At 49.4% G+C, this 22,849-nt stretch overlaps 1 protein-coding gene across 50 annotated transcripts in view; it reads right to left on the bottom strand.

Annotated features, from left to right (window-relative positions):
- The window catches only part of CTIF (cap binding complex dependent translation initiation factor), a 321,869-nt gene that overhangs the window by 23,558 nt on the left and 275,462 nt on the right, over positions 1–22,849 (bottom strand). For 35 of the 50 annotated variants that reach the window (XM_021092817.2, XM_084965542.1, XM_084965595.1 and 32 more), the window contains one exon: positions 22,051–22,206. The exons of the other annotated variants lie outside the window; for them this stretch is intronic. In XM_021092817.2, coding sequence (XP_020948476.1) covers positions 22,051–22,206 — 156 coding nt within the window. The remainder of the gene's footprint in view (positions 1–22,050; positions 22,207–22,849) is intronic. 50 annotated transcript variants of the gene reach the window in all.

The raw sequence follows: 22,849 nt of genomic DNA, 5'->3' as shown, positions 1-22,849 counted from the left end.
ATTCCTCAACATTCTGTATTACCCATGCCTTCCTTCTGGGTCCTACTGACCAGGCTGTAGGGGATAAAGTGCTTACCTGGTCCTCAGGCACTTGGGGCCCGCTTCCCCCCCAGGGAATGCTTCATCCTCTCTCTCCCCTTTATAAACTTTATAGGCTCTAAACCTGTAAGGGGCGAGCTCTTTGGTTTTACTCAGTTCTGAGTGTCTGGTCTAGAATCTACCCAGACTAGTTTTTCCTCATGCAGACCTTGTGCCCAGCTGGCCCTCTCAGAAGACCTGGGGATTGGATTCAAAGGAAAGCATGTGCTGGCTAGGGGCGAAGCCACTCAGAAGAGACTCTCTGTTCCCTGGGACAGCCCCACCAGTGACATACAGGCCTGGAGTATGGCCGGTCCTGTACCCTCCTCCAAGGAGTCTGAAGGGATGGAACAATTTTTCATTCATTCATTCATTCATTCAACGAGGAGACATCAATCCTCTCCTCATAGATCTGTTAGTTTAGAAAGAAGGAATACAGGCTTTACACAAGCAGAGCAGTGATGGGAGCCAGGGCTGTAAAGTGAGACTGCTTAGCTTCTAATCTCAACTCGATCACTCGATAATTACGTCACACAGGTAACCTCTCTGTGTCTCAGCTTCCTCATCTGGAAAGTGGGGGGTAGCATTAAATGAGATCATCTCTGACACATATTTAGAGCATCATCTGGCACACAGTAAACAAGGCTCCATCCGAGGTAGCTCTTGTTAAGTGGGCTTGTTTTGCACAGAACTAAGGGTGATGTGGAGGTGAGTGGCAGCAAGGACCATTCTCACCTCTGCAGGGGGAGGAAGCTCAGAAAAGGCTTTCTAGGGGAAAGAGCTTTAAACTGACCCTTGAAGGCAGAGCTGGGAAAGAGTCAGATCTGAAGCCAGAGGGAGGGAACAACATTCCAGGCACTGACCCCTAAGAGTCCTGTGATTCTGGAGTACACAGAAAGAGGAGCCCGCCTTGGTTAGGATGCTGATGGGGTAATTCAGGTGACAGGTGACTTAGGCCTAGACAGTAGAGGGGGAGAGAAGCAGTGGCCAGAACCAAGAACTATGCAAGACCTGCTGTCCACAAACCTTGAGGACTGACAGGGTGGGGGCTGGCTAGGGATGGCCTAGGGTCTTCAGCCACCACAGCCAGGAAGATGGTGGCACCTTCCTTGGGAGGAGGAGCAGGTTTGGAGAGCAGGAAATGGGTTGCATTAGGACACTTGGAGTTTGAGGAATTAATGGGTGGGCCAGGGGAAGGTGTCAAGTGGATATACCTAGGCCTGGAGCTGTTACATCTAGAGTTTGTGTGGGTCCAGTTTGAGGGCTGCTGCCACCCTGGAAATTGGTCTGTGATCACCATAAGCTTTGGGGCCTCTGCCTGGGGTGTCATTCATGGCCGACCACAAGCTATGGTTGGTTGTCTGTCCTTTGGGTAAATCCTTCAGCTCCTCCATGCTTCTGGTTAAGGGGCCATCTTTAAGGTCTTAAAGGTGAACACAGACCCTTGGCAAAGGCTCCCTCACTGAACTTGGGTTGATATGTATACGTGGAGCTGGCCTAAGTGTGCATATCCGTACACTCATGCACAAACAGACGAAGTATGACGAGTGAGGAGACGAGTCTCAGGGGAACGTAAAAAAAAGTCAATCTTGTTTCTTTGTATTTTCTTCTAGCATCTGTGTGAGTCCCTGCCTGTGCAAGGACCCAGGTGATATAGTCTCCAGGTGGAGCTGAGTCTGGCGTCTCAACCCAAGGCCTGGGCAGCACAGCACACCCACTGAAAGAGAGAGAGAGAGGTATTGGCTTGGAAACACCTCTTAGAGTCCCTGGTGGTGGCACATCTGCCTTCTGATAGGCAGGTCCCAATAGGTTTCCTCTGGGATGAGGCCAAGTGAAGCAAAGAGGTTCGATTTTTTAGCCCTAGTCTAAGGTGATGGTGGCAGGACAGAAGAGGGAGAAGGTGGCTCTGAGAGGGAAGAGGGGGCAGATGAGCCCATATCTGGAGGGAGATTTGAAGCCTACAGGATGTGCAGACAGACTGGATGTGGGGGGACGGTGGGGAAAAGAGAGGAATGAGGGGAAGTGCCAAATGTCCGGCCTGAGCAACATGCGCGGCCAGTGGTTTCATCCACCAAGATCATGGCTAGTTTGGAGGGAGGAACAGCTTTTGGTCATTTGGGTCTGGAGGTCAGAAGAGTGGTCTTGGCTGGAGACACATTTGAGAGCACTCAGGGCAAGTGGTATTTAAAGTCCTGACAACAGATCATTTAGACCGGGATTTCTCAGCCACAGCACAACTGACATTTGGGTCTGACAGTTTTCTGTTGGGGGGCCTCCTGGGCCTTAAGGATGCTGAGCAGAGGCCCTGGCTTCCTGCAAGATGCCGGTAGCACTTTCCCAGTTGTGACCACCCAAAACGTCTCTGGACACTACCATATGCCCCTTGGTAGCAGGGCCTTGGGTGTTGGGGGGCACCTGCCCCAGTTGAGAACCATGGATCTGGATCAGGGACTGACAACCTCCAGTCCACTGACCAGATTCCACCCTCGGCCTGCTTTGGTACCAGCTGATAAGCTAAAAACAGTCTTTGCATATTTAAATGATTGATTAAAAAAAAAAAAAGTCAAAAGAAGAACAATACTTTGTGACACAAAAAAATTACATAAAATTTGGGAGTTCACCCCATGGCTCAGTGGTAACGAGCTTGACTGGGATCCATGAGGATGTGGGTTCAATCCCTGGCCTTGCTCATTGGGTTAAGGATCTGGCGTTGCTGCGAGCTATCCTGTAGGTCACAGTTGTGGCTCTGATCTGGTGTTTCTGTGGCTGTGGCGAATGCCAGCAGCTGTAGCTCTGATTCGACCCCTAGCCTTGGGAACGTCCATATGCCTCTGGTGTGGCCCTAGAAATATCTCCCCCCCAAAAATTACATAAAATTCAAATTTCATAGTCCATAAATAAAATTTTGTTGAAACACACAGTCGTTGGTTTGCAAATCATTGACGCCGCTTTCCCACGCTAACGGCGGCATAGAGGCCTGACGAGGCCTCTGGATTTGGTGATGGGGCAATTTCGACGGGGACCCTCGCTGCTGGCTGGGTGGTGTGGAAGCAACCCAGAGACACCATGTAGGAGACAGTTCTTTTGAAAATTCTGGCTCTAAGGGAAGAGAGAAGGGAGGCTTCTGGAGGGGAATGTGGTGTCAACAGAAGGTCTTTCCCCCTTCAGATGGGGTTAGTGGGTTGATAAGTAGAAACCACTAGAGAGAGAGCACGCGATGAGGGGGAGAGAAGAGAAACCCATTGGAGGGACACCTAAAGGGGAGAGGCCATGGGACCGACAGCGCTCTGGAATCAGGCGGGTGCTGAGCAGAGCCACCGCCCTGGCAGACAGGCCACCCAAAATAGGCCAGACCAAGGCAGGTCCACCACGGCGGAGAGGAGGCCCGAGACAGCCCGTGGGCCCCGTGAGATAATTAAAGAAAGCAAAAGTTATATAAGCAGACTCAGATAGCAGTTTGCGTGAAGAAGAAAGAGGCTTAAATCTGGCCTTTGGATTATTTTAAAATCTTACTCTATTATTTGTGTTTATATATAAATTACTCTTTTCTCAAGCTATGTGCTAACCTAACTGCAAAATTATATAGAAAAATCCCCCAGGGGGTGATTTTAGGCTGCATTTCGAGTTTTCTCAGCTGAACCTTTTTTTTCTTGAGAAAACTTTTTGTTGAAGCATCACACATGCAAAAAGGTGCACAAATCCTGGTGTTCCCACTGTGGCTCAGTGGGAATGGACTTGACTAGTATCTATGAACCTGACTCTGATCCCTGGCCTCACTCAGTGGGTTAAGGATCCTGTATTGCCAAGAGCAGTGGAGCAGTGGTGTAGGTCGCAGACGTGGCTGGGATCCTGCATTGCTGTGGCTGTGGTGTAGGCCGGCAGCTGCAGCTTGGATTGGACCCCTAGCCTGGAAACTTAAAAAAAAAAATGGGGAGTTCCCATCGTGGCTCAGTGGTTAACAAACCTGACTAGCATCCATGACGATGCTGGTTCGATTCCTGGCCTCGTTCAGTGGGTTAAGGATCCAGCGTTGCCGTGAACTGTGCTGTAGTTTGCAGATGCAGCTCGGATGCTGTGTTGCTGTGGCTGTGGTGTAGGCCGACAGCTGTAGCTCCAATTCGACCCCAAGCCTAGGAACCTCCATATGCCACGGGTGCGGCCCTAAAAAAAAAGGTGCAAAAACCCTAAGTAGGCAGTGAGGATTTTCACACATCACAAAGGGCAAACATGTGCTTCTAATGCCCTAGCCAAGAGCTACAACCCTGGTCACACCCCACAGTACTCCTGTGCCCTTTCTTTTCACTGAACCTCCTCAAGGATCACTCCAATCCTCCTTATCCTCAGAGCTTAGTTTTGCCCACTCTAAAACCCCCAGGATTGAAATATGAAGCAAACAAACTGACCCTGCAAGACAGCCCCCTGCAGAGCCCCTTGCTCACCTGGTGGCTGTTTTGAGAGCCCTACCTATTCTTGGCTGCTGACTCATAGGCTATCATGTGATTCAGGTAGGCTAGTCACAGTTTTTAGGGCTGAGATCTGAATTAGATGACTTCCGATGTGCCCAAGGTCATATGTCAGGGTTAGGGAGCTTATTTTCAAACTTAGGAATCTGGCTTAAAAGTCCGATGCTCTCTTCAGTGTTGTGTTTATAGTAAGAGTCCTATAACTTTTGGGGGGAAACATGGAGGCCTCTGAGGATCTGATGAAAACTCTGGTGCCTCTCCCAGAAAAATACACATCTTCCGGGGCTCATAGGTGGCAGCATACAATTTTGATAATTCTTTTTTTTTTTTTTTTTAGAGGGCCACACCTGCGGCATATGAAGGTTCCCAGGTTAGGGGTCAAATCGGAGCTGTAGCTGCCAGCCTACGCTACAGCAAGGCAGGATCTGAGCCGCGTCTGCAACCTACACCACAGCTCACAGCAATGCCAGCCCCTTAAGCATACAATTTTAATAGGTTCCCAGACCCTGGAGGCCCAGGGCCCCAGCTACAAACCCTGGACACAACCCTGTCCCTAAATCCCCAATGGAAATGTAACCCAAGTGCGGGCCAGTGACTGTGTGCATTAGAACAGCAAAACAGCCATGATCTCCTGCGTTAACTTCTGTGGCTGGGTAGCTCTGTGGTTAAGGCACAATGCCAGGGTGGCCAGTAAAGACACCATGAAAGTGGTTTTGTACTGTGTGCCACACACTCGACAGATGTGATCACCTATCCTTACAGCAACTGCTCAGAGGTAGAGGCTGTTTCCCCACTTTACTGATGGAAAAATTGAGGCTCCAAGAGATGAAGTAACTTGCCTCAGGTCCCAGCTAGCACAAGCAGCATGGGATTTGAAATCATATAAATCTGATGTCCACGTCTAAGTTCTTTTCATTTCCCTTCTTCCAGAGGGGGCTTTTAGCTTCCCCCTCATCCAGTTCAGTGGATCCTCGAGGCTGGCAGGGAGTTTCTCTAAAGCACGGGGCAGGGTGGTCAGGAGGGAGCCGACTGACAGCATGGGGATGGCTCTGAGCACACCATTGCCACTCACGGGAAGTGACTCACTGGAGCCCTGGCGCTCTGGGACTCCAGGGGACACACACACATTTCCCGTGTCTCAGCCAGAGCCTCAGGCATTGTGAGCTGGAAGGAGAGATCTCTGAAGGCAGCCAGAGATAGAACACCAACCTAGCTCTGCATCCTGGGTCAGAGAAGCCTCTCCTGGGGTTCATGGGACAGAGCTATGGCACCTCTGGGCCTCAGTTTTGTTCATCTGTAAAATGGGGGTGGAGGTCAGACCAGCTTAGTGCTACTCCGTGTGCGGTCCTTCCATCCACAGCATCAGCAGTGCCCGGGAAATGGAAGGTTCTCCTTTCTGACAGTGATTCTCCAATTTTCCTCTGCCTCCACATTACCTGGAGGGCAATTTTCCAGCTGAGACTAGATCAGGGGTCGTGGGTAAACTACATCCCACCTGCCGAATCTGGTCCACAGTCTGCTTTTTACAGGCTCGTGAGCTGAGAATAGTTTTTACATTTTTAAAAGCTGGGGAAAAAAAAATCAAAAGAAGAATAATATTCTGTGACACATAAGAAGATATAAAATTCAAATTTCAGTGTCCATAAATAAGGTTTTGTTGGAACACAGTCCCTCTCATTCATTTACATACGGCTGCTTTCCCACTACGAAGGCAGAGCTGAGGGGTTTCTACAGAAACGCTGTCACTGATTCGCCCTGCTGCTCAGTGCAGCGCAAGGCGCAGCTCTGTGGTTAAACTCAATTTTTTTCCTTTTGGCCTGCAAAGCTAAACTATTTACTCCCTGGTCCTTTAGAGCAATCTTGTGACCTCTGCTCTGGGGAGAAGAAAGGAGAGCTCACGGGTAAGCTAAGATTTCTTCTGGGAAGAAACAGTGAGGTGTCAGGAGCATTGGGACTCCATGGGAGTCCTTATCTGCACTGGGTCAGCCTGGGATCCTTTACACTGTTGTTTGAGGGTGGTTTGGAAGGCCCCTTGGACCATTTGCCTGGATGAAAATCCCACTTCCATTTCTGGACCAGGAACTCTCACCTGAAAGCTCCTCCCTCCTTCCCCCCTCCCCCACCCCCAGGACAAGCCCCCAGGGATTCTCCACAAGCTTTAATGCCTGTGGGTATTTTCTGGAAAGAGGGTTCACTGGAGGGGTCAGTTATCTCCCCAACCCCTTCAAAATCCTAAGTATTTTTTTTTTCCCCTCTTGGGGGCACACATTTTTGTCTTCCAACCTCTTCTTTCAAAATGTCAAAGTCCCTGGAAGCGTGAACACCCTACGCCCGCATCTCTCCTACCCAGAAAAGGGGGAGGTTGTCTTGACAGCACCAGGCAGGTTTTAGGAAAGTCCTGGGGGGTGTTGGGGGCGGTGCGAGCAGTCAAGCCAAGGCGGAGGAGACATTTGGAGAGCAGAAATGCAATTAGGCCAAGGGCCTCTTTCCTGGAGGCCTGCATGCTCCCCGACTCCCCAAGCTCTAGAATTCACTTTATTGGTGAGAGGCAAAAAAAAAAAAAAAAAGAAAAGCTTGGGCCAGTGGGCTGGTGGCGGCTACCCTCACCAGTGGGCACCTCCACTCTCCAGAGCCAATGAAGCCTTTTCGGCATGGCCCCAGCAAGTCTCAAGCCCGGGCCCGGGGTTCCAGGTATTTTCCCAGCCAGCCCCACCTCAGCTAATTGCTTTCCAGTCAGCTAATCCTTGGCCCACGCCCTCAGCTCCAGCCAGGCGAGCCATCCCAGTGTGGCCAGCAGTAGCTTCTGAGACTTCCCATGGCCTGCATCCAAGCCTGGGGCAGCCTCTGGACTCCCCTGGTCCAAACCACATCCTCTTCGCTCTTCCCCACACCTCAAGCTCTCCTCTGACTAACATTTCCACAGCAAGCCGAGCACCGTGAGGTCCAGACCCAAAGCAGCCAGCCAAGTCATTCCCTACTGTCCGCCCTCCCCTCCCTCTCCCCCCAGACTGGCCAGATCCTGGCCATCAGGGGAGAACAATTAGCCAAAAGTGGAGTTGTACCTACTGTTCAATTCCCGGAGCTAATTGTTTTAAGCAGGGCTTTGGCCTTAATTAAAGGGTAATTAGTTAGTGAATGTGTATTTGCATTTCCTAAGTCTGGCTTTTAACCTTGGGAAACCAGATTCAGCAAATACTTTTATGTTTCAGTACCTCTGAGTAAGGGACAAGGTCTTAATTACAGAAATGGCAGTCCTGAGAACAACAGTGTCATCGAAAGGGCAGTGGAAGAATGAGCTAATTGTGCCTTCCACGGACTGGGCCGTGATTTCTGTTTAGCCATTGTGATGAGGAGCGAGCGGGCAGCTGCTGGCCCTCCCAGGGCTGCCCCCTCCTCCGTCTGTGGATCCTGTCACACGCAGTCTGCCATCCTGGCCACCCACTGCCCCACTGCCCTTCCCCACCCCTGCCCCGTTGTGTGTTGTTCTTCTCTCTTACCTTTTCCACCTCCCCATTTCACTCTTCCTATCATCATTCTGGGGTCCAAAGGATTGCCTTCTGCAGACCCCAGTGTTAGCGTGTGGGCCATGAGTTTAAAGTTTCAACTCACCCAGCTTCCCTTTGCTTCTGGGTGCTCCGACAGAGAAGCTAGACAAATACCCTTGAGAACTGGGGATTCAGATATTTTAGGGATCCAGAAGTTGAGCTCCAGACCTATACTGACCTGTGCCGTGGCCATCAGCCACACTTCATCCTGAGCCCTTAAAATGTACCGAGTCCAAAATGACAAGGGCTATAAGTATAAAAGACACTTTGGATTTCAGACTTAGGAAAAGAAAAAATTACATATATAAATTATATTATATATAATATGTATATATAATTATAAAAAATCTCAGGTGTTCCAGTTGTGGCTTAGCAGAAATGAATCCACCTGGTATCCATGAGGATGTGGGTTCGATCCCTGGTCCCCCTCAGTGGGTTAAGGATCCAGCATTGTCGTGAGCTGTGGTGCAGGTTGCAGGTGAGGCCTGGATTCCAGTGTAGGCTGGCAGCTGCAGCTCTGATTCGACCCCTAGCCTGGGAACTCCATATCCCGCAGGTGCAGCCATAAAAAAAAAAAGCAAAAACAAACAAAAAACCCCAAATACCAAAAAACCAAAAATAACCTCACTGATGCTTTTTTAATATTGATTATATGTTGAACTAATATTTCTTTGGGTAAATTGGATAATGAAAGATATTAAAATTAATTTTCACCTATCCCTTTTAAAAAATGCAGCTGCTAGAAAATGTACAATGATACTGCAGCTCATATCATACTGGATGTGTCACTTCAGAGCTGGGATTGTGCTGGGAGAGTCAAGGGCTAAGACGTTTGTTGTCCTCAATGTCTGTGACTGTAGGTGTCCATTCTCCTATCTCCTGTGCTGAGCTCTCACCATCTTCAGACCCTCACAGCACCCTTTGTGCCCTGTGCATTCTCCTTACTCCCCCCTCTTCAGGAAAGAGGCAGGAGAGGAAGGCTCTGCTACTTCCTGACTCAGTTGAAGCTAGTGTGGTACCCAGCAGGTGCTCATTCAGTGGCCCCTCCACACCCCATCCTCAAGGCTCTCCGTCTGTGAAGCCAGAAAGGCCAGAAGCCCACCCTGATTCTCCTCATGATGGTGGCTCACAGGATTCTGACTTTGGACAGGCTAATTAAATCTCGGATGAAGGCTGGCAGACTGAGGTCAAGAGAAGACATTGAACTGGGGACAGAATACAGAATACAGGCAGCTTCACTGGCTGATAGCTGTTTTTGCACTGGTTCACTCACGATCTGAGCACATTCCTTTGAGTTGGATTCTGGGGGGAGTTTTTTTCTTCATTCTCCCATTCTGAGTTCATCTCTAGGGACCACAACCAGCCAGCCGGCCCTGCTTGCTCACCTTACCTCTTCAAGGATTCTGGATTTAATTCCTCTGAGAAATCTTTCTAGATTAACTCTAGGAGGGTAACAGTTGTCTCCCGCTTTACTCTGTTTAGACATTCTATTGCATTAATTTATTGAGCAGGATTTATGAGCACCTGCTATATGAAAGGCACTGTTCTAGGCCCTGGAGATATAGCTATGAACAGAATAGACACAGCCCTTGCCTTTAGAGAGTTTCCATGCTAGTTGGGGAGACAAAAACCAAGTAGATCAACAAAGAAAACATTAAGGGTGGTATCAGATATTGGTCAGGCCTACAAAGAAAAAGAAAGTAGGCTGGTAGGGGTATGGTCCCTCTGAGGAACTGACACCCAGCAGAGGCCTGGAAGGCTACCTGGAAGAGCATTCTCCCAGAAGGAACAGCAAGGACAAAGGCCCCAAAGCTTATATATTGTGTTCCTTCACATTTTTTTCTCACTAAGATGCTGCTGCCTGATCCCCTTTTTCCATGCCTTTTGTTTTTCGTGTCTTTGTTTTGCAGGGCCGGCTACAGGGAAGGGAGGAAGTCAACCTGCAATTAGCAAATCTACTAAATTGCGTTTAATCCTCATCCGGACAAGGAACGGAGGGCCAGAGTGGGTAAGCTGCCTGGCTCTGTCTGGCTCTTAAGTCCACCTCTTCCTGCACACCCTTCTCTTCGGGCTACCAGAAAGGCTGATCCTGGCCCAGGCCACTGGTTACCTACTGATCATTGCTGGCGGCAATGGTAATGGTGCCATCATAAGGAATCAGGCTCCAGCTAGGACCTGAGGTAGACAGAAAAGAGGAGGAAAAGTCATCTCCTAACTTGTTGGTGTCCAGACCAGCAAGTGCTGCCTAAACATTTACCCCTGGAGAAGGGACAGCAGTGAGTAGGGTATCATCAAAGGCTGAATGTAAATGGTTGGACTCCAAGAGCTGCAGCAGGTTAAAGCAGGATTGGTGTGGGTCCTGGAGAGGGTTGTGTGTGACTTATACAGCAGCTCCCAGCACAGGGTGCTTTGTTTTTCCTGTCGCCTCCTTAGTGGACAGCAGCTCTGCAGGCAGGAACCACCCAGGGTGTGCTCACGCCCAGGCCCCAGCAACCAGCACAACCCTTGGCACCCAAGTTGCTGGCTAAACAGGACCTGAGCTGGGGCAGGAAGGCCTGGCAGGGCTGGCGTGGGGGTTGGGGGGACACGGAGGGGTCCCAGTCAGGCCAGGTCTCAGAGGGGCTGCTTATAAGCACCCTATGATGGGAAACAGACAATTTTTTTTTCTTTTTAGAGCCAAACCTGAGGCACATGGAAGTTCCTGGGCAAGGGATCAAATCAAGCTGCAGCTGCCCCAGATCCAAGCCTCGTCTGTGACCCACACCACATCTCACAGCAAAGCGGGATCCTTAACCCACTCAGAGAGGCCAGGGATCAACCTGCATCCTCATGGATACTAGTCAGGTTCCTAACCTGCTGAGCCACACGGGAACTCAGGCAAAAAAAAAATTTTTTTTTTGACTTCTGGGTTTTCGGAAGTTCCTGATGGCCGTGCTTCACACCACAGCTTAGTTTCTTATCCTCTAACTATATAGGTCACTCCCTCTCCCTCTCAGCCAATCCCCCCACCAGGACCCTCACACTCTGAAAATGTTCCAGCCTATCTCACCTCGTGCCCCCAAGGTGAGCAGACCCTCACTTCACTGGGATGACCTGGGAAAACGCCCCTGGGAGGCAGGGGAAGGGGCTCGAGGGCCGGGCATCCTTTTTGTTTTTAAACCCAAAAGAATTAAAAAAAAAAAAAAATCTAGAGACAGACACATGCCTGTGTGTATATATGTGTGTACCCTGTACACACGACTCCAGCAAGAAACAATTTATCCTCCACCCTCCATTCGTCAGCTTAGGAAAAATCCGCACCCCCGCCCCTCCCGGCCCCCTCCCGCCTTCCTCGCGACGCTGCAGAAAGCAGGGGCCTCTTGAAGTTCAGACATTAATTACTGAGTTAGAATATTTTTCAAAATTACAAGGCATGGCCCCAGGAGATAAGAGGAAGCAGGAGGAGAGCGCGGAGGAAGGTGGGGAGAGCCAGTCCGCCCAGGGTTGCGGAGGCGGGTCTGGAGGTTGGGACGCGGGAGGCCCCCTGCCTCCAGGAAGAGCCCCTTACCCCCAACCTGTAAGGCCAGGCGCCCCCTGCAGGCAGCGCTGGAACAAGGCAATAGGCTGTGCGGCAGGGGCTCCGTGGGGGAGGGATGCAGGACTTTCCTTTTTGGCGCTGAGCAGAGTTTAGACAACTCTGCCTCTTACCTCTCCATTGGAAGCCTTAAACGTATAATTCCTGCTAGAAAATAGTTATGTTAATGAAAACTGTTCTCAATGAAAGGTGGATAGATCAAATTATTCCCCCGCTATAATCAGGAGGATTGATGGCATTGAGGGCTCGCTGGGAGGGAACATGCAAGCCCTGGTGACAATTCAATCTGACTGTTTCAAAATGCCGGATATCTGACGCTTAAGAAAAACCGCTCCCACCTATATATCGTTGACACTGCTACCGAATTCTCAGAAAGCCACTTCCTCTTTGCATCTCTAAATTTTAGAGAAAATATCCAACACTTGCAACCGCACCACCTTCCAAAACGGAAGTGAAGAGATGTTCTCCTGAAGCCATGTTGAGATGGGTTTGGAAAACTCTCGAGTTTTAAGACTGTTTAAAAACGGTTCTGGCGTGGAGACTGGTTTCCCTTTGGAAACCAGTGTCTGGTGGAAGCTGGTATTTTTATAACTCCAGGCTCTCTATCAGATCCTGTGTTACCATGGTTGCTAAGGGGAACACTGGCTTCAAATTTCACATTTCAGTTTGCAGAGTCTGGCTAAGGAAGTAGGACATTTAAGTGGGGGGGGGGGCTAGGCGAGGGTTGGGGAGTGGTGGATGGGGGGAGACCCAAGTTTTATCTTGAGGAAGTCAAGGATCTGGACAGCCTCAGAGGCAGGCACATCTGTGTGTGTGTGTGTGTGTGTGTGTGTGTGTGTGTGTGTGTGTGTGTTTGGGGAGGGGGCTTTCTCAGTAGGTCAGCAGCATCACACCACAGTGTGACCTGGCTCTCAAGTGGAAGAGAGGGACGACAGCTCTGGAGGGGACAAAACTGTGGGGAGTTATTTCTGCGGAGGTTACAGGAATGGTTGTTTAAGCTGGATATTCATAGCAGCAGCTGTTGGACCTGGAGGAACTTTGCCGCTAAACCAGTGCCCAGGGGCTGTGTACCTGCCCTGGGAAGGCTACATTCTCAGAGGAACATTCCAGGAGGGGTCTGTGCCTAAGATTAGTGCTGGAATATACTGTTCATGGAGAGAGGTTCTCCTTAATTTTCAAGCTGTGTTCCCAGCCCTCCCCTTCCTGCTCCTTAGCCTGCTTGATTGACGGTTCTAGTCAGATTGTTCTCTGCTAAGATGCCCTTGCCAGGAAGAGCTCATCTCATTTGCCTTCTGGGCGCCCACATTCCCGCTTCCCACTCTCACCTTATTTTGAGCACTGCACTTTCCACCATCCACTGAGTTACCCGTGGGTCTCTCTGGCTAGGGAGTGCCTCAGATTTATTTGACTTTATATGTCAGCACATTTCTAGCAGGAAAAGTGTCTGGGAGACTTTTCAGTTCAGTAAAGAAGTAGCATTGTTCTCAGTGTTTGTTGAGTGAATAAACAAACTCTCCTTTATGCTTTCTGCGGTGTTGCTCTCCAGCTTAAAACACTCTCAAAGGTTCTCAGTATCACCTTGTGTCCACCAGAATGCCTCTGCTGGGAGCCAACACTGGCCCATGACTCACCGGTCGGGATTTCTCTTTACCGCGCCAACACAGACAGAGGCTGTGCTCATTCTGGCTCCCAGGACTTCATTCAAACTTTTCTTCCTAGAGAACTTTCTACTTCCCCACTTCCCCTAAAGCTCTAGTGCCCCTTTCCCTTTGCCCCCAGCAGCTGCCCATACTCCTAAACTCTCCCTCCCTCTATATTTGAACAACCCATCATAAATGTTTGTGGTTGCTTAATTTCTGTGGATGGGGTAGCCAAGTGGATTGTAAGCCTTTTGGGGGAGGATCACACCTTATACTCCCTCCTTTTAGTACAAGTAGGAAGCTCTGCCGTTCCATAAAGAAGTAGCCATTGTCTCAAACCAAATCACTACTTACTGAATGGACATAGAGTCCTGAACAAAATGTAGTCAGGGTCACGTGATGGATGAGACTCATTCTATCCTTAGGTACCAAATGGTTTAAATGATTTAAAAGCAACCAAGAAGAGGTCACATGGCATTAAAACAACCACTGGTAAAGGACATATCCAGAGAGCAGGTGCTGGCAGCCCTGTGTGGACACAAGTTGTATAGGATGTTGCAGGAAGAGTAAATCAAGGCAGTGGGATGGGGGAGGGGTATATGCCATGGGAAGTGAACCTGAACTTGAAGGTGGGCTAGAGTCAGTCAGGAGAAGGAGGAAGATTGTGCTCAAAGCAGGAGGGATGTGGTGGAAATACAACAGGGAAAGTGTGGCTGGAGCAACAGAGGACCCATAAGAGGTTCCCCCAGGAAGGGGCTGTGATTGTAGGGGGCCTTGGTGCCCAGTTAGGAGAGTGGATCCTGCTTTCTGGGGATCCTGTGATGCGATACTTCTCTTGAGCAATGCCTGGAATATGGTTTGCTTTCAACAGCAATTGGTAAACGTCAGTTCACCGAGGGGCTGCCTCGTGCCACTTTGTATGAATGTCTCTTTTAAGATGTTCTTTTAAGCCTTAAAACAAACCAGCAGAATGAGCTATTCCCATTATTTCCATGCAAAGACAGAGCACTGAGGTTTGGAAAGATGAAGAATTAGGTTAAAGCCCCATAGCTGGGGGTAGAGCTGGGCTTTGAACTCTGGTCTCTCTGGCTCTTCCCTCGGTATCCTTCGCATGTGCTCTCTGCCCATCCGCGGCCCCCAAAAATGTGCCTTGGATGCAGCACATTTGTGCCTTAATGTGCCTTAAAAAACTCGTGTTTCTTAACCTTGGCTGCATGTTGGAGTCACATGGAAACTTAAAATCTCTCCCAACTCCCCTGCCTCCTCAAATCGCCCAGAAAGTTTGAGTGAATTAGTTGAAGAAGGGGTCTCAGAATTTGGAATTTTGTAAAAGCGTCCCAAAGTGCAGAGGGAGCAGGCACTCCCCTCCTGCCTCCTCCACCCTGGCCGATATAACCGAGGGTCCTGGGCTGCAGAGGATAATTTCAAGTCTCTGATTCCCGTTAGGGTCCATCACTACCCTGGGCACAGCCAACCTAAGTCTCTACCAGCAACAGCAGGCCCTGCCATGGCCCCTGCTGGGCAGCTGCGATGCAGCCCATTCTCCTGCTTTTGGGAAGGGAGGAATGGTCCCACTGGAAAGGTACCTCTGAAGAATGTTCTGCTTGACTCTCTCAGCCCCTGTGAAATAGCAGAGGATCTCCACCCACACCCACTTCATCTCAGCCCTTTCCGAGGTCAGATTTCCCCCTGGAGCCAAAACAATGTGAACAATTGAATGCACGCTCACGCAAAAAGTTAAAAAAGTGGCTCCCTCATTGTTGCATGGAGCAATTTCATTTCCTGAGAAGCCTGACTTGCTGCCCTCTGTGTTCTCCTCCCCAGCCCGTGCCTGACAGCCCTTTCTAGGAGCCCAGCTGGTTGCATCCCTGGCGGGGTGTGTGTGTGTGTGTGTGTGTGTGTGCTCCTCAGAGACACCTCTCAGAGGAAGGGCAGGAGAGGCAGATGCGGTTTCTGGGGCCTGGGGGAAGGAGAGCAAGGGAGCCAACCAGAGGGAGAGGCTGGTGGTGGAGGAGAGGAGGGCAGAGAAGGGTGGAGAGGAGGAGAGACTCCTGACGGAGGTGGGGGGGACACCCCCCCCACACCCACCTCCTCCACTCCTGACCTCTGGCTATAGCTGCAGGAGGATGGGAATCTCCGGTAGAAATGGGCTGGGGGGACTGGAATGGAGAGAGGAAGGTGGGATGTTGGGGGGAGAGAGGAAGCATGAGATGGGGTGGATAGCAACACCCACAGTGCACAGGAAAGTTGGCTAAAAGGAAACCCTCGTAAGATGCTAAAAGCCATCTCAGTATCCCCTGCAGAGGAAGGAATTTTCACCAAAGCTCTTAAAGTGAGGGGCCCAGAGAGAAGCATTCAAACATAAATTGGAGGAGTCTAGCAAAATCACCACTGGGTCACAGAGGTGGCAGAGAGTGTTGCAGGGTCAGAGAAAGGGGGATGAGGGATGGTGCCGGGTGAGCCAGACCCAGCACCTGGAGCAGATTGGCTCCAGGTAAGACGGGAAATGACAACACCCTTAGCTCAGGCCGCAGACACTGATTACACCCCTCCTGCATGTGGAACCCTTGCAGTTACACTTTGGCTGAGGATGTTGGCAGGACGAAGGAGTCCTGGGAATGCTATTAAAAATAGCTTGAAGGACGTCTCAGTATTTGTGTTGTCTTTAATTTCTTTCATCAATATTTTGTCGTTTTTCAGTGTTCCAGTTTTTCACTTGCTTAGTGAAGTTTATTCCTGTTTCATTCTTTCTGATGCTATTGCAAATGCGTTTGTTTCCCTAATTGTCTTTTTGGATAGTTTGTTCTTAGTGTATAGAAATGCAATTGATTTTTGTACACTGATTTTGTATCCTGCAAATTTACTGAATTCACATATTAATCCTAACAGGTTTTTGTGTGTGGAGTCTTTAAGTTTTTTATGTACAAGATCATGTCATCTACAAACAGAGACAATTTCACTTCTTCCTTTCCAATTTGGATACCTTTTATTTCTTTTTCTGGCCTAATTGCTCTGGCTGGGACTTTCAGTACTATGTTGAATAGGAGTAATGAGAGTGGGCATGCTTTGTCTTGCTCCTGATCTTGGATTGGAAGACAATATATTTAAAATGTCAATAGTACTCAAAGTGACCTACAAAATGCAATCTCTAATCAAAATTCCAGGGTCATTTTTCACAGAAATTGAGAAAACAATCCCAAAATTCATGTGGAACCACAAAAGACTCCATATAGCCAAAGCAATCTTGAAACAATTTGAAAAAGAACAAATCAGGAGGTATACATCCTGAATTCAAAATATATTACAAAGCAACAGTACCTAAAACAAACTTATAGACTAACGGTACAGAATTGAGAGCCCAGAAATAAATCCTTGAATGTATGATCAACTGAGAGAGAGTGGGTAGAAACAAAAGTTCCAGGAAAACACAATGGGAAAAGCATAGTCTGTCCAATAAACAGTGTTGGGAAAACTGGATATCCACATGCAAAAGAATGAAACTGGACTCTTTTCTTACCACATACACAAAAATAAACTCAAAATGGATTAAAGACTTAAACATAACACCTGAAACTATAACTTCTTTTTTTTTTTTTTTTTTGGTTTTTTGTTTTTTTAGGGCCGCACCTGTGGCATATGGAGGTTCCCAGGCTAGGGGTCTAATTGGAGCTATAGCTGCCAGCCTACGCCAGAGCCACAGCAATGCCAGATCCGAGCCACATCTGTGACCTACACCACAGCTCATGGCAATGCTGGATCCTTAACCCACTGAGCAAGGCCAGGGATCGAGCCCGCAACCTCATGGTTCCTAGTTGGATTCGTTACCACTGCCGCATGACGGGAGCTCCCTGAAACTATAACTTCTTGAAGAAAACATATGGGGAAAGTCATGACATTGGTCTTGGCAGTGATTTCATGGATATGACACCAAAAGCACAAAAACAAAAACAGACAAGTGGGACATCAAACTAAAAAGCTTCTGTGTAGTAAGGTAAACAACAGGGTGAAAAAGCACTCTACAGAATGGGAGAAAATATTTGCAAACCACATATCTGATAAAGGGTTAATTTTCAAAAAATATAAGGAACTCTTACAACCCATAAGCAAAAGAAACTAATAATCAGATTTTTTAAAAAGAGCTAAGGATGTGAACAGACATTTTTTTCCAAAGAAGACATACAAGTGGCCACAGGTATACAAAAAGATGCTCATGGTCACTAATCATTAGGGAAACGCAAATAAAACCACCTCACACCTGCTAGGAAGGCATATATATATTTTAAACTACAAAATGTAAAAAGCATTGGTGAGGATGTAGACAAACTAGAACCTTGTACATTGCTGATGGGAATGCAAAATGGCACAGCTTCTATGGAAAACAGTAGGCAGGTTCTTAAAAACTAAAGAGAATTTCTATATTATTCAGCAATCCCACTCTTGGGTATTTCTCTAAAAGTATGGAAATTAAAATCTTGAAAAGATACTAGCACCCCCATGTTCACTGCAACACTATTCACAGCAGCCAAGATATGGAAACAACCTAAACGTCCATTGACAGAAGAAGAGATTTTAAATGTGCTCTTTACACACAATGGAATACTATTCAGCCTTAAAAAAGAAGGAAATTCTGCAATATGAGACAACATGGATGAATCTGGAAGACATTATGCCCAGTGTGACAGGAAGTCATGGAAGGACAATCCTACATGTTTCCATTTACACGAGCTCTCACCATTGTGCCTACAGATACACTTAAAAATCAAAGTGAGTAGATCTCATGTTAAGTGTTGTTACCACATGAAACATTTTAAAACAATAACCAAAAATTAAAAAGAGTGCATGAGACAAATATGAGGTATAAACAGGAGGGCAAGGAGGTTCATGCAGCGTCTGGTCACCAAAAGTACTCTTCGATCATTTGGAGAATCACCTTGGCAGAAACTATTTGCTCTTAATTAAAGAGCTCGTTGAAGAATAAATTATTCCTCTCCATCCCTCAAAGAAGGATCTCTGTTTGGCACATGCTATTTATGGCAAAAACAGAATCAATTCCACAAAGATCTACTTGGCTTCCACCATTGAGCAGGCACTGGGTGTGCATGAGAATAGAATAAGAGCAGCTCACGTTCTGTTTGTGAGGTGGTTAGGAACGGAGACTTGGATTCTGATATCAACTCTGCTGCCCGCTAGCTGTGTGGCTGTGAGCAAGCTGCCTGACCTCTCTGTTCTCTGGAAAATGGGGAGAAAAATCTTTAGGGTGTCACTTGAGTTAATAGACAAATGAAGGCATGAAGTGCTTTGGATAATGCCTTCCAGCATGCTATTGTCATTACTAAAAAATACCACAGGGTGATGTCAAAAGGATGGGATGCACTGCCTCCCTCGGAGGTGTACTTGGCTGGGGGTGGGGACAGGGGCACCTCCAGAGGAGGTGACCTGAGCTGGGCCTGGGAGGAGGTGTTTCAGGGCCAGGAAGACAGAGACTCCAAGGATGGGGTCCAAGATTTCAAGCCTGAGTGACCGAGAGAACATTAATTCAACTAGGTCAGAGTGTGGAAGGAAATGCCCGGGGAAGTCATTCTGGGGCAGGGTGGATCTCAGAGCTGGGTGTCCTCCAGCCTGAAGGGGCTCAGGGTCTAAGCACATGCTCAGTCTGAGTGAGCCCTGGGTGCAGTGAAAGTGACCTCCATGAGCAAGAAGTCCCCAAGACTGAGGATTTTATATCTTCCCCTGGACTTGTTCCAAAGATGGTACGAAGATGGATGGTGGGTCTCTGTTTGACTCTGGGGCATCAAGGGAGGAGGAGCAGGGGATGCCATGGGGGGTGGTACCAAAGCAGAGGATGGAGTGGACGTCTTATGATGGTGAGAAAAGGCAACTGGGATGTCCCCGCCTGGCTGCAGGGGAGCAACTGGGGTGTCCTGGGGCTGAGGCTGGGCCACATTAGGATGGGGACTGAACAGGAAGGTTTGGGGCACCACAGGCACATCCTGGGGGAGGGCTCCAGGCTTGACTTGGGATGTGCCTAGTGGGCAGCTGGAGATGCCAGCCTGGGGGTGGTTCAGAGAGTTGGGAGGACCCCAGGGCAAGGCGGGCCCTGGACATTTGGGGTCAGCCATCTGCGTGGCCCCCTGGGGAAGAGCCTAAACTTGCCCCTCATGGAGAAAGGCAGCAGCAGTGACTATGGCTTGTAGAAACTTCCTAGAGCTGGCTCAACCTGCTTTGGGGACAGGGGTCAGGCCTGCTTATGAGTGTATGAGGTAATAAGGTACAGGAGGCAGAGATGGACTCTAAGAATTCAGGGGTCTCCCCAGGCGGCCTCAAGCAGATAGCTTGGCCCACGGGATGGTGGTTTCCTCTTTTGCGAAATGATGAAAGCCACTGATGATTTAGTTACTCTTCTGGTTTACTGTCAGCCTGGTGGTGGGGGGGGTGTCTGTGTGACCCTGTCCCAAGAGTTTACTGCAGCGAACAAGTCAGAGGAGGCTCCTTATTTCTGGCCTGTGCAGACCTCTTGGCACCTTCCGGATTTCACACCAGAAGGTTCGCACTACCTCAGGTGGCGTCAGAAGTGTCCTGACAGCCAGGGCCAGTGCTCAGCTGGGGCCCTGCTTCCTGCTTGGGGGAGCAGGTGACAACAACACCAAGAGGTGCCCAGATCACACAGAGGAAACATGTTGGGGTGATCCAGGTCACTGCCCTAGAACAGTGCTGCTCCCTGCCTGGAGGTGGGCTGTCGGGGGCGCAGGGCAACTCACCCAAGGATGGGAGGACCCCCGAAGGCCATCCGGGCCAGCCCCCTGCCTCCAAGAGGGCTGCCTTCAAAGCATCCCAAAGGGATGCAAAAAGCATAGCCATGGCCTCTCTGTGCAGCAGTTGCACTGAGGCCAGTTTGAGTGAAATCAATTTGGAAGAGGCCATTGTCTGCAGCTGAGAAACAAGTCTGAAATCAAGTACAGTTGTCAAGAAACTTTGGCGATGTGGCGTAGCAGAGGCTTAGGGGGTCACGAAACACCCAGCAGAGGTCTGTGTGCTCTGCTTTTATGTGCACCCACGCGGTCTGGAGACAACGAGCTATTTTCTGATAAATGCTTCAAAAACATTTACAAACACCCCCTCCCTTCTCTTGAATTGCTCTCTTTTCTTCCTTTCAGAAGCACAAAAAATGGCTCTTGATGGCATACCTCCCCTTTAGCTGACAATTCCCTCTCCCTGGGGTCTTTCACGGAAACACTTCTCCAAAAGCTTGTCTGCATGGGGTTCCTCACCTTCACTGACTCCCCAGCGCTGCCGAGGTAGCTTTTGCGCTCACTCCACTGACACCATGGGGTCCCTGACCTCCTTGTTGCCAAACCCCGGCCACTTCTCCGTCCCGGTCCCCTTGATTCCCCTGAGGTCGCTCCTCCTGACATCTTGGGACCAGCTGCTGAAAGTGGGAGGGGACAGCACCTGGGAGGGGTGGTCTGGCCCCGCCCCTGAGGGAGGAGCGCTGTGACCATTGGCGCCCTCCTGGCTTCTTTCCAGCCTTCTCTCCTCGACTCCCCCAGCGCACCCTATCTGGTCCCCAACACCAGGTACACGCTGACCCAACGCTCAAGCCTGTGTCGCTAGGGCCAACCTCTTCTGGATCATCAGACACATCAGACAATTCCATTGGAGCAGCAGAGGGACAGCTCCCTGGGGATGGAAAACAGGCCACCCAAACTCCTGGTTGCCATTCCCACTCTATCTGCTTCCAGCTTCCTCATCCCAGGAAACGGTGCCAGCAGGCTGGTAAAGGAGGATCCCGAACGCTCCCTCCCTTCTCTGTATCTCTGGTCAGAAGTCCTGCTGGTTCTAACACAAAGATACAACTGGAAGGCACATGGCCTTCCCCCTCCTCTTTCATGACTGTTTTGAGCCACCAGCCTCTCTCTTGGACCCAACAGCTTCCACGTTTGCCCCTTCAAGTCTACCCCCTCTCATAGGGTTATTATGGGCAGGGCAAGCACTCCCCTTGACTTCTTGCTCCTTAAAAGTTTTCTGATTATCCTTATTTATTTCTTTTTCAGAGGAAATTTAGAAAGAACCATTTTTTAAAAAAATAAATAATTCAATGGTAAACCACTACAGTCCAAAGATCTGTTCCTTCAAGTAATTTTTTCCCCCCTCCTTTCTGCAGGCAGTGTTCTAGATTATGAATGACCACAGTCATTTATAGTAATATTTTCCTTTCAGGGGACTATTTATTTTTTAGTTTTCTTTTCCCTCCCTCCTTTCCTTCCTTCCTCCATTCCTCCCTCCCCCCACTTTTTTTTTTTTTTTTTTGTCTTTTTAGAGCCGCACCTGCCACATATGGCGGTTCCCAGGCTAGAGGTCGAATCCGAGCTGCAGCCGCTGGCCTACACCACAGCCACAGCAATGCCAGATATGAACTGCATCTGCGCCCTACAGCACAGCGCACCGCAAGGCAGGATCCTGAACCCACTGAGCAAGGTCAGGGATGGAACCTGCATCCTCATGGATACTAGTCAGATTCATTTCTGCTGAGCCAGGACGGGAACTCCCGACTATTTCTTTCTACATAAACTCAGTACATAAATAAAAACCTGGCTAGAGTAAACAAGCACGGGGAAGTTACGAGTCTCTCTACCGAAAGACCAATCATTTTAAGTGGCACAAGCCTTGATGCTTTCCTGGCATATGGGAGACAGGAGATGCGTGTGGCTGTGCGTGCAGCGCCTGTGCCCTGGGACCGGGCGGCGGCTTACCTCCCTGAGGCAGGTGTAGATGGGGCAGACCAGCACGCGGAAGGGCTCGCCAGTGCTGCTGCGCATGGTGCCGAAGACCTCACACAGGAAGGTGATGAAGCCCAGCCAGCGCTCCACGTCCTGCTGTTGCAGCTCCTCCCGCACCGTGAAGTCCTTCTGCGGAGGCGCAAGAGATCATGTCAGCTGTGCGAAGCTGGGAGGGGCCCCGGTACAGTCCTGCTCTGCCAAGGTGCCAGCTGGCTGAGAGCTGGTCCTGGGCAACTGGTAAACCCCATGTTTTCAATGAGGAGGAAGATGGGTGACCCGTGGCTGAGCCTGAATGCTAAAGAATCACTTGCCGGCAGAAGGACCACCTGACCTTTGGCCATAGCACTTCTTCTTTGATGTCCCCAGATTGGGGGGCGGGCACAGCCTTGCCTCGCTGACCCTGATACTTAGGTAGAGGGAATGAGATAAAGGGGGAAATGACACCTTTTCCAGTCATCACCTCCTCCATTCAACTCTCTGAGGCTAAACTATTTCCTTTTGCTAACTCCCAAATCATGTGTCCACAGCAGGGAGGGTAACCAGAATATTGCCCCCCATCACTATCCATCACTGGTCATCTGAGGCCCATCTTGGCCCCAGCACTGGGCTAGAGACACAGCTACAGCTCCTGCCTGCAAGGGGCCTAGAGCATAGAAGGAAAATTAGAGGTATCCATTCATTCATTCATCCCCCTTAAAAATATCACTGTCCCACGGTGTGCCAGACAGTGTTCTAGTGGCTAGGATAAGACATGTTCACTAAAAACTGTGAT

Source organism: Sus scrofa, chromosome 1, assembly GCF_054392235.1.
Source record: "Sus scrofa isolate SSC_HxYL_T2T_F1_AM1 chromosome 1, Sscrofa_HxYL_maternal_Yorkshire_Landrace_v2.0, whole genome shotgun sequence".
NCBI lineage: Eukaryota > Metazoa > Chordata > Mammalia > Artiodactyla > Suidae > Sus > Sus scrofa.
The sequence above is the reverse complement of the archived record's forward strand: the minus strand, read 5'-3'. Positions and strand labels throughout refer to the sequence as shown.